Source organism: Diabrotica virgifera, chromosome 1 (genome assembly GCF_917563875.1).
Source record: "Diabrotica virgifera virgifera chromosome 1, PGI_DIABVI_V3a".
Classification (NCBI taxonomy): Eukaryota; Metazoa; Arthropoda; class Insecta; order Coleoptera; family Chrysomelidae; genus Diabrotica; species Diabrotica virgifera.
The window spans coordinates 13,265,697-13,278,460 of record NC_065443.1 but is presented as its reverse complement, the minus strand read 5'-3'; the positions used below and the strand labels follow the sequence as shown (position 1 = coordinate 13,278,460).

General features: G+C 33.9%; 1 protein-coding gene across 2 annotated transcripts in view; it reads left to right on the top strand.

Moving 5' to 3' along the window:
• LOC114324536 (probable phosphorylase b kinase regulatory subunit beta) overlaps positions 1 to 12,764 on the top strand; it is a 44,382-nt gene that overhangs the window by 14,597 nt on the left and 17,021 nt on the right. The window contains exons 9-10 of one of the 2 annotated variants that reach the window (XM_028272427.2): positions 7,570 to 7,584; positions 11,505 to 11,809. In XM_028272427.2, the coding sequence (XP_028128228.1) occupies positions 7,570 to 7,584; positions 11,505 to 11,809 (320 nt within the window). The remainder of the gene's footprint in view (positions 1 to 7,569; positions 7,585 to 11,504; positions 11,810 to 12,764) is intronic. The other variant, XM_028272497.2, reaches the window with a different exon arrangement.

The following is a 12,764-nucleotide window of genomic DNA, read 5'->3' as shown; positions in this document are numbered from 1 at the left end:
ATGGAGCTGCGCGAAGGCGGAGTCAAAATTCACGTAAAGGCTACTGCGCCGTGTTCAGGAGTGTTTGCACTGTCCTACTGAGTATAGACTGAGTAATGATGATCCCTTATTTAACCCAGATATGCCTAAAACTTACCTTAAAATATTTTTTAATATTTTTCTTCAAATAGGGAACTTGCACATAAAAATATTTTTGCATAAAATTGTTAATTTATGTTGAAAAATGTTATATTCAAAATATTACGTCTTAACAATGAATAGTGTACGTACAACAACTGATAATAGTTCCGCGCCCAAAATTTCCGTTTCAAACAACTTCAAGAGCGCGAGCTGGGGTCTGACGTCACCAACCACTGTTCTCGTTCGCCCGTTCGGTGAGCTATTGCATTGAATGCATTTTGCCATTGTTAGTTGTGCGTATCGAATAACTGTGTTGTTTGCTCGGTATTTATATTATTGTATTTAGTGTATAATATACTTTATCAAAATTGAAAACAAATCTGCGCAATATAAGTACTATATATAGTGCCATAATGCCAAAGCACAACTGTCAGAACATCCAACAAACATTTTTTTACTCTACCAGTAGAACCAAAATGTCGATTAAAATGGCTAAAGGCATGCTGGCGAGATAAAAAGGATATTTCACAAAGTAGCAAAGGTCTTTATGTCTGTGAGGATCATTTAAATATGTGAGTATTTATCTAATTAGGTACCTATATTTTCTATTTCAAGAAAAAACATTAGTTGTCGTTTCATGAAATGTGCCTACTTAAACTTGTTTATTGGTTGCAGTTGGAACAAGACATGGATAACTACATATATATAATTCAAGATTATGGGTGGTCCCAAAATTATTAAGTCAGGTGTTGTCCCGCACATATTTGATGTCAACCAGAAAGAAAACAAGCTTTTTCTTAGCCTGTGAGGAAAGCAGCCCTTAAAAGGGTTAAACGACAGCTTCTTGAAGATGCCTCTTCTACACCAAAGTCTGTTCTAGAGGACAATGATGACAAGAGACAGTGTGGTCCTAATTTCACAAACTTAGTTCAATCAGAAACTGAATTAAACCAACCAGCTTTACCTCAAAAACGGTATCTCAATAAAAGTATTCAGTGTAAATTTCAAAGTAGTGTTACAGTTGGGTTGTCGCCATTTAAAATACATAATAAGGATGCAGGAACTTCACCTATAAAAGACTTGAAACATTTGAAGATACAAAAAGTGAATCAGGAAGTTCTGTATTTTAAGATAATAGTGAATATAGTGGTAGTGATGACTATTGGTACAATTAAAGTGATTCCGTATCTTGTGATGAAGATTCGAAAGAAGAGGAAGCAAAACAATTTAAAAGTTTGTCTTTGAATTGTACAGTGATGAAGTTTTAATACAGACTTCGATTGCATACAAACAATCAAAAAATATTGTAAAACACAAACAATGCATCTATTTTTAACTCTAAAAAAGATAAGAACAGGACACACATTTATGTCTCTTGGAGATGATTTCGCCATAAGCGAAAGAAATGCTTCGAGAATATTTGCAAAATCTGTTCCATTAATTAGTAAATAGTTAAGATTTTGTATTTTTAATCCCCAAGTTAATTCAATTAAATTAAACTTATCCTTAGCATTTCAATTAAAGACTATTAAAATGTACTATATAATCCCCAGAATAACCTAATCGCTTTGTTTTGAAAAACCCTCGTGGGTAATAGTTATGCGTTTTAAACCCTTTAGAAAATAGCAATTTCTAAAGATTTATAAATTTCACTTTGAAACTAAATAAACTGATTGTAGAACTATACAAGAATACAAATACTACCTGGTAATTTCCAATTAAATACGATTAAAATGTAATATACAATTCTCGTAATACTCTAATCGCGTTTTTGTCGACTCGTAGCCCGCTTACTCGTTGTCCGTGACGTCAGACCAATAGAATGACGTTCAAGCGCCTCCTAAGAAATTTGAATTTCATAGCATTTTCAAAGCCTCATAATAAACGTATGGGTTAAAAATATTTCGTTTTTTTTTTTGCATGCAAGCGTTTTAAGATCACGTTAGCTTATGTTTTTTAATATTATTTTAATATTTAAAAATTTATGCAAGTTCCCTATTTACGTGTTATGTAAGGTAACAAAAACATATTTGTCGTTAAAACAAAGTATTTATGTAAAATAAGTAAAAAAAATGCTGTACAAAATATGGCACACCAGGCATATAACCTACTATTAGGTTTGGGTATAGTATAAAACAAAACATTTGAAATTTGAGCATACGTTACTTATGAAATATTATGCCACAAATCATACTATCTAGTTCTTTTTTCCTGTGGAATTACCAAATGTTCTAGTCGATCCTAGCAAATTTAGTAGTTTTCTTTGGCAGATAGACGACCTAATCTAAATTAGCGTCTTTTAAATTATAACTGATCCAATTTTGTAAGTAAGGGCATCTGTCACAGCTTTAAGTCGATTTCTAGGATCCCTTTCACGTTTCCAACACATTCTCCTCCAAGGAATGTTGACATATCCACTCAATAGTAGAGTTCCCAGAAAAGCTTTGACCTCATACTCCCGAACTTCTTGTTGGCGATCCTTCTGTGAAGCATATCGATTAGTTGCTGACGGTATAAGCTTTAGTATAAGTTACTTACCAACGAAAAGTGAAAAACATTCAGCGGAACGCTTAGAATCATATTTTGGAAGTTCCTTTTTCACCAATACATTGACCTCTCTGCATGTTTTCTTTTACCTAGTGATATATATTTTTTCTTTGATCCTTTACCTGCCCATTTATCTCTCAGCTCTGTGAATGGGATGTTTTATTGAGAATCGGGTAACAATATGCCTTCGTCATTATTTTGCACATATATTTGAGAACGAGGTTATAATTGCGAGCCAGGTAAATTATTATCCATTGCCTTTATATCTCTATCATCAGTCTTTGTCTGTTAGGACATCACATGCATTTACTGGAGACTCCAAAGCAATACTGTCTACAATCAGGGGCGTAACAGAGGCCCCCGCAGCATGAAGCTTGCGGGGGGGCCCCAATATGTCAGAGGCCCCATCTTGTCGTCTAATAAATATATATGTAAAAATGTGTTATTGTTATATTATTGAAAATGTATAATGAATTAACTACAGTATTGAAAATGAAGTTGCCCATCAGTTAGATACAATGTATCGTATGTAAGTATGTATTGTATGTATTAATAAAATTGTAGATATATTCGCTGATAGTAGTGCACGGAGAAAATTGTTCATCTCATAGAATAATACTATGTAATAATGTAGTCGTTTATTAATGTTCTTTCTATTTTATTCTACCAATAAAGATGAAAAATATAAGTTGTCCTAAACAGTGCATGAATACACTAATAGTCCAGTAAATGACTGTTTTGGAGTGTAATTATCAGCGTCACGACGTATTTGCCAGGCAATTTGGATTTAGATTCTACTTATCCTCCACTTCAAAGTTGGAGTTGTGCCGTTGGTTGCTTTTACTTGGGGGGTGAAAGTCACCCTGCGCTCGGGTGTGAAAAATATACGTTTAAAATAAGTCCGGAAATGGATAAATTGACTAATTATGAGCAGCTTTTGTTCTATAGAGCTTCTTTATCTGAGTCAATTCTTTTTAAGTGACTTGCGAGTACAAATGTTTATTTTTCAACAAAAAACCACGTATTCAGGCGGTTTTTCGCAAATAACTCAAAAAATAAGTATTTCATCGAATTAAATATTATCGAAAAATTATCGAAAAAATATTTTTAGCAAAAATGTAGCTTATAAAAAACAAAAAAAAATGGTGTACCTATTCATGAAGTCTATCGACACGGTAAAAGGAAATATTCGTTCAATTTCAAATCGAATATTTCAACGTGAAATAACCAACAAACGAATCACTTATCGGGGAAAACTCATTGAAACTTTTTTTAATGTTTAAAAATGAGCTTTATTTCTATTTTTATAGCATTTTCATCACATTTTATAGCAAGCTTCTAGCATCAAAACTAAGCGATTTATAGCAAGCTTCTAGCATCAAAACTAAGCGAGTTACGCTCAAAGTTCAAGGGGGGCTCAGAGAACCTCCCCTCGAGAATTTACAATAATATAAATTTAAAATTTGCAGTACAAATGTTTTTGTTTTAAACACATATCTCGCTTCCTACGAGAAAAAATGTTTTTATCTTTGTGGTGAACGGTAGTGAAGGTTGTGCTGAACGAGGTAAAGTGTGAGGTAACCTAAGCTATGCACATATCATAAAAAAAAGTTCATACCCCCCCCCCCGAAAATCGGTCTTGGACCGCCCTGTATTAGTGATACGAAAAATCCCAGAGAGTAAAGAAATGTAGGTTTTGCTCTTTTATAAATATTTTAGTTTTATTTTGTTTTTCTGGAAAACAAAAATTGTTAAGATATGGCTGTTCACAATTTGCATACACTCGTAATTAGTTATTCGTTAGAGCCCTTTTAAATAAAACCCATCCAAAAATAGGCACTTTGAACCGGTGAAACTGACAGGTCATTTAAAAAAAAGTTAAGTAATTTTTAAAGCGGTTTTTGAGGTGCTAAATAGGGCGAGATTTTCACAATTTTTGTTTACCAAAAAAGACTTTAACTGTATTTTGAGCGTACCTAACTCGCTTAGTTTTGATAATAGAAATTTTTATAAAAAGTAAAAATACCTAAAACTCATTTTAAACGCTAAAAAATTTTAATGAGTCCGCTAAAAGTGCTCCATTTTTTGGGTATTTCATGTTGAAATATTCGATTTGGAATTTGACAAATAAGAACAATTCTTCATGAGCTACAAATTTGCATTTACTTGGTCGATAGACTTCATTTTTGTATAAGCTACATTATTGCTACTTACTTACGAATAGGTACTTTCTTTTTGGGTTATATGCGAAAACCCGCCTGAAAACATGGTTTTTTGTTGAACAATGTTGAACATTTTCACTCGTAAATAACTCGAAAAGTAGTATTGACTGGACCACTTCGGTGGTGACATTGAAAATTACACGATATCGCCGTATTTCCCGTTCATTTACTGGGCTATAACACATATAAGTTTTTGTGACACATGTCGCATTTAGTAATTTTTCAAGGGGGCCCCATTTCCAATTCTGCGGGGGGCCCCGACAAATTTTGTTACGCCACTGTCTACAATTGCTACTAAATTTTCATGATTCTCCAACATACCCAGCGCATCCTCCAGTGAAAAACCGCTAATAATAAATAGTATGGTATTTTCCTGGCGTACAATATTTTGTACACTAAAATGAAATAGCCCAACGCATATTGTAGAATAATAATTTAATCAATTTCTAAATCTAAATAGAAATATATACGTGTTCTCTACCGGTATGTACAAAAATATATATATTTTCTGTATAAATATAACAAAAATTTAATTATTTAGCAAATCGTTTTCCAAATTCAGTCGTATTATAAAACTTTAATCTTTATTACAAAATTATCGCCAGATATCACAAAGTAAGCAATTCACAACTACACCTTATAGTATGATAAAATTGATCCAAATAATGGCATAACCCAGACATCCATGTTCAGAAAAAAGTCACATCATTTTAAGCGTCGGGTTTGGGGGGGGGGGAGAGGGGGGAGAAATCGGTAAATTCGTAGTTTTTTAGGTTTTTCGTCAATATTTCTAAAACTATGCTGTTTAGCACGAACAACCTTCTATACAAAAATGTTCTACATTAAATTTGAAATAAAAAAGGCCCTATTCATAATCCTTCTAAAATGAACGGTTTTAAAGTTACGGAGGTAGTATAGTATAATTGGTCCAAAAAAGGCCTAACCCAGACATCCAAAGTAAAAGTTTTCCTTCAACACCAAATTGTTCTATATGGTCCACATATTGTTTAGTAAAAAGTAACACCATTTTGAGCGTAAGGTTTGGGGGGTGATAGGGGAGAAGTCGGTAAATTAGTAGTTTTTTAAGTTTTTCGTCAATATTTCTAAAACTATGCTTAAGCGCAAACAATGTTCTATACAAAAGTGTTCTACATAAAATTTAAAACAAAAAAGATCCTATACATAATTGTTATAAAATCAACCGTTCCAGAGTTACGGAGGGTGAAACATGGAGGTTTTCGATACTTTTTATATTATTTGGGCAATTAATGATGATTTTGGGTGGTGAGGTTGACGTATCTTCAAAGGCTTATGACTAACATACCATCGGCTACTGAAATAGCAAAATTTTATTTACAAAACACAATCCTGTTAGAGAAAATTTCTATAAATTGCCCAAAGAATATAAAAAGTATCGAAAACCTCCACTTTTCCCCCTTCGTAAGTCTGAAACCGTTGATTTTATATAAATTATGTATAGGACCTTTTTTGTTTTAAATTCTATGTAGAATATTTTCGTATAGAACATTGTTTACGCTAATGTATAGTTTTAGAAATATTGACGAAAAACGTAAAAAAACCTACTAATTTACCGACTTTTCCCCCATCTCCCCCCCAAACCGGACGCTTAAAATGGTGTAACTTTTTACTGAACAATATGTAGACCATATAGAACAATTTGGTGTTGAAGGAAAACTTTTACTTTGGATGTCTGGGTTATCTCTTTTTTTGGACCAATTATATTATACTACCGCCGTAACTTTGGAACCGTTCATTTTAGAAGGATTATGCATAGGGCCTTTTTTATTTCAAATTTAATGTAGAACATTTTTGTATAGAAGGTTGTTTATGCTAAACCGCATGGTTTTAGAAATATTGACGAAAAACCTAGAAAACTACGAATATACCGATTTCTCCCCCCTCTCCCTCCCAAACCCGACGCTCAAAATGGTGTGACTTTTTTCTGAACATTATGTGGACCATATAGAACAATTTGGTGCTGGACGATAACTTTCACTTTGGATGTCTGGGTTTGGGTCTAGTTATACCATACTATTATGGTTGGTTAAGATTTACTGAAAGTATTTAAACTGTTACCAAGACAAAGAATGTGCACATACGTACAAGTCAAAACATGTTTATGGTGTACAATTTATTGTACGTCAGGCACATCTGGCTTAAGGGTCACTTCGTCATACAAAATAGATTATCTCAGGCTTGCAACTTCCAAATCGATAGAATGTGTATTCCGGAGTCTTTTATAAACCCAAAAGAGTAGAATAACTATTAAAGAATTAACAATAAGCATAAATTAATAGTGATCTTCAAGGTGTATATCTTGGCTGACTGAAAACTAAGAGTATTGTATAATTGCACCTCAAAAAACAATTTTTGAGAGCAGTTGCTACAAAGTTAAGAGTGCTCATGAAGATTGCCAACAACCTTAAAAAAATATGACACTTAAAAAAAAGGTTGATGCTCCAACGAATTGGTCAGAAGCTTTTGATAGAGCTGAATTGAAACTTGTTAATTGCTACATTATTTAAATATTAACATAATAAAGCACTTTTTGTATACAAAATTTTTGTATACATGCGCTAATATTGTTGTTAATTTTTATTCGCTAATGCTTGAATTTTTCATATTAATTATAAATATTTTTCCATGCTCCCCCGAACAGGCAAAACAAACATTTGTAAGTAATTTGAACATAACATCGCTTTCTAATTTTTTTTGTAATCAAAGCATGTCTCACCATTTGAACCAAACTATTTTTTACTTATGTAACTCATAGAAATATACAAAGACAAGCAAATGCGCCAATTATGACTAAAAAAGTTAATTTATATAATAAAAAATAGTTTTGGTACAAAAAATTATTTAGATTGAAAATAAAGTATGTTAGTATGAAGTCTAATTTGAGTCACATTAATAACTTATAAGAGTAAAAGCCACACAGTTCTATTAAATAACTTATAGTCGAATACCCTATAACTGGCAAGAAAGCGCTATTTTTTGGCGGAAAGAAATAAGGGGACAAACATTTGAAAAATAAACTTGACTAAATGTAAGATAGTTTTAAAAGATGCTTTTTTAACAAATTATCCCAAATTTTTGCATATGCAGATGATGTGGACCTAGCTGCCGCAACAACACGCAAGCTAGAAGAAATGTATACCACCTTCTCAAATGCCTCAAATCATAGGCGTAACCAGGATGATCCTTAGGGGGGGTTTCAACTACCTGAAAGGGGGGGTTACAACTACTGCAAGGTCTCTGAGGGCTATGGTGTTAAGCGTATAGAGCTCAAAATACATCCCAATGGGGGGGGTTATAACCCCCAAAACCCCCCCTGGTTACGCCTATGCCTCAAATAATATGGGCTTGCAAATAAATGAGGAGAAAAGTAAGATCGCATCAACACCCAACAATAGAGCCAGAAACATCGGTCGCCACATACTTAGGCTCCCTGATCACCAAGGAAAACGTCATGACGGAAGAAATCAAGCGAAGTTTAATCCTAGTAAACAAATGCTATTTTGGACTGAGTGGACATATGAGAAGCAGAAACTTAAGTCAAAAAACAAAAATAACCATATACAAAACCCTTATACAACCAATGTTTACATATGGATCGGAGACCAACTCCAAGGCAGATGAAAACCTTCTGCTTATATTTGAACGAAGGATCCTGCCTGAGAGGAATATTCGGTGGCATTTGTGAAAATGGTGTTTTGAGGAGGAGGTACAACTACGAGAAATACCACAGATATAAACATAATTTAGTGGTAAAGACGTAGTATCTCTTATAAAAATAGAACATCTAGCAAAATCACAGCAGAACAACCCTCCTAGAAGAATCCTTATGTCACAACCTGTGGGAAGCAGAAATAGGGGTAGGCCAAAACTCAGATGAAACGATGTTGTAGATGAGGATGAGATGAGAAACTGGTAACAGTTGGCAATAGATAGGACTGATTGGCGTAATAGACTTGGGATGGTCGAGGCTCTTTTATAGGATTGTAGCACCATTGATGTTGAATATAAGAAAATTTTGCAAGATCTCGCCTATGTTAGCATTTACCATGATTTTATTATAGTATAATTAAATTTGAGACTTGATTTATCAAATTGAACTTGGAAGCAAGCAGAACGATAGTTTTACGCCAAAACAACTACAAAACCGATACCTATCCCGCGGGTTTAATTTTACACCTAAATCTAGATGGGTTGAATGTCTGTTAAGAACTTTTCTTCCACGATTAAAAGTTTTTATTTAATTATCTCAATTGTTGAAGTTCCCCGGTAGAGTGATTTTCTTTATAAACTTGACTTTATACAGAAACGAAAATTGTGGCCCAAATTAGACATAGGTTGGTAGGTTATGTAGGTAGAGCATGCGCAAGAAATAGTCATTGTTGTAGATAGATGGAATGATCTCGTATGATATATATGTTATGCATCCTTATATTAACTGACTGTCTGAAAGTTCGAAAAAATCCGTCTTACTTCTAAAACCACCCTTTAGGCAAACATATCTGAAAACTTGGATTGTATAGACGGATTAGAAGACTTTCTAGACGTATTTTATACGTATATCTTCATTCATTTTCTGCATAATCCTGATTTTAATTTCACCATCACCTCATTAGAAAAAATGTACATATATTCGTATTGTATTGTGGATTGGTAAACATAATGCTCAGAAATGATTCTGTATATTGCGAGAGGGTAATACAATTCAAGACCAATAAACTCGTAAAACATTAGGACATTTTGTTGATTATTTCATTCATAGAGATCTGACCAATAAAAAGCTACAGAAATAAAAATTACAGCAATAATTTTTGATAATTTCCCGTCGTCAAGTATTTTACGTCAGATGCCCTTCGTTGCTACGCAAAAATACTTTCAGTGACATTAATGACAATTAATGTTTTACAACTTGTCACAGAGAACAACAAGAAACAGGTTTAGCAAATATTCAGGCGAAGATATCAATAAAATATTAGTTAAAATGATTTAAAAAGATAGTTTAATTCATAAAATAATCTTACCGAATTACTCTCGAGCTCGAATTATCGATTTGTGTTGCCCGCGTGACACTTTGACATAATTAAAAAAATTAAAATTAAAACTGTCAAAGTGTCACTCGGGATAAAAATCGATAATTTTAGAGCTCTTGTGTAATTACTACTGAAAATTTCCCTAGGAAAATTTTGGAAACGGTCTAATATCTTGAGAAATACAGTTCTAAAGAAAAACAATTAAAAACCATGTGTAAAATATTTTTCAAATAACTATCGAATGACACTAAACACCACCTCCTACCCTGGAAATGGGACAAAGGGTAACATTGAAGTCTTATTTGAAAGCTCCCATTTTTATTGAAAATTTGGATTCTGTATTCAGTACCATAAAAATTTCCATCCCCACCGACATCCAAGGGTATAATTTAAGAGGAAATCAATTATTTGAAGCTTATTTCACAATTAATATAGTAAATGACATAAGATGCCACAAAGAAATAGCTTGAGAACAATATTAGCTTTCCGCTTGTAAGCAAATTATTTTTTAGTGGTAGGTACCTTTTAAAATAAAATTAGTTTAAGTTGATTCATCCATAAAAAATTTTACTCTTAGTGAACAAGAAAGAATATCGTTACTAATGATGGTAGGTAGGGGTGATAGGAAAAGGTGCTTGCTTTTAAGCAAGAAATATTGTCAATGATAGGTACTTTTTGAACTGGATTGGATCCTATCTCCAAATCGACTGTGAAGAGAACGGTTAAAATATTTAAAGCTACAGGCTCTGTGAAAACTCGAGCTAATCATCACCGCAGTCTTCATAGAACTGCCCAAGCTCAAGAAATTACATTTTCAGTCCGCAGTATCTTGAAAAGTAAAATTGCATCCTTACAAAATGACACTTATCATGAGATAAATGAAGATGATCTTGACCGACGATTGATCATGATTCAGACTTTCTTCAGCAACAAGCAACATTTCAATTGAATGTTAATTGCAGATATTGGATAGACGAGGATTCTCTTTGGATGCGAAAAAGCCAAATCCATTATCCACAGAAATTAAACATTTGGGCTGTAAATGGTCTTGTTAAAAAAAAAGAAAGTTTTCTATTTAATATTTTAAAGTTGCCCCCATCCCGCCCCCAATAATTGATGTCGATCAATACCTATATTTAATAAAAAATAAACACCTCGTTTTTGTTTTTTATTTGGAAATGTAATTCTGGACAATATTAGACCATTTCCATAATGTTTGTAGGGCATCACGATAAATATGTTTTCCGATCATGGCGTCATCTATCAACAATTCAAAAAATATCTTGAATAAATGTTACTTATTTTTTCATAAGAAATACAAATCAGCAATAAAAGACCATTTAATATTTTAAAGTTGCTTACAACCCTCCAGGGGTGATGTTTGGTGTCATTCGATAGATGTTTAAAAAATATTGAATACGTGTTTTTCAGTTTTTCGATCCGATGTAGAGTATCATTATTGTCATGTAGAGAATCATTATAGAGTAACATTTCTGAGTATAACGACATATTTCGTAGTATATCTTACTAACTTTCGAATACTTACTAGGGAACTGCGACCGATCTTGTCGTACAAATCGTGCTCATCGCTGAATCCATGAGACTACAAGCCATGATGGCCACCTACGGCATTCAGACTCAAACGCCACACGAAGTAGAACCTGTACAAATTTGGTCTTCCACTCAACTAGTGAAAGTGTACGAGAATTTGGGCGTCAACTACAAACTAGGACTGAAAGGCCGGCCTCTAAGACCTGTCGGAAGTTTGGGCACCAGTAAGGTCTATAGAATTGCTGGAGCCACAGTTTTGTGTTATCCCATCATATTTGAAGTGTCTGATTTTTATCTCTATCGGTAAGTAGAAGATTCGTTTGAAATTGTTACAATTCTTATATTTTTACGAAAACAAAAAATATTCTCGAATAACACTATAGGTAACTATAGATATATAGTTAGGCTGAAGATCTCGAGGAAGATGCCCAACAAGATGGATCGATCAAATTACAGGAATGTGCAAAAGACCTATGTACGATTTAAAAGAAATGACCAGAGACAGAGATCTTTGGGGACGGACAATACACGACATCACGTCGACCACTATACTCCTTCCAATGGGTCAGGATTGAAGAGAGAGGTAGATGTTTTGAATAGATCAAGAACTTTTTAATCACACTTGGTTAACTTCAAAATTGTCTTTGTTAATACCTGCTTTAATATATGCAATCTTCTTTATCTCTGCGTCAGAATTGACTTGAAAAGGAACTCGAGAAAACGATTGAACAGGTGGAAAAGGCGGAACAGGATAGCCGCCATGCATCCTCGTGATATCAATGAGCGATGCTTAAGGAGCGTGTCTATGTGCCGCAATTATCAAAGGATGCCGACAAAAGATCAAAGGATGCTGCTTTTTCCCACGGTTGACAAAATTTTCCTTGTTTAAATGCCCCAAACTCTACTTGAACAAAGTTGGGCATGGTTGAGCATGGAAATATTTTGTCGACCCTAGGAAAAAGCGAAATCCTTTGATATTTTTGCCGATGAGTGGGAGAGGTGGTCAGGTGTGACACGTGTGAAGTTAAGTGGTAGGCTACGCCTCTTTCCAAGATGGTCATTGCGCTTCTATTGGCCCATTGGAGTCAGGTGTCTACGCCACTTAAGCCACATAGACATCACGTGGCCAATCTAGATGGAGTGGAGAATGCATAAGACTCTAATATCAAACGAGAGTAGTAGTATCAAAGAGGAAAAACCAAAATAATATTACCAGACAGACACTAGAATACCAACCAGACGGAAGAAGAAGAAGAAA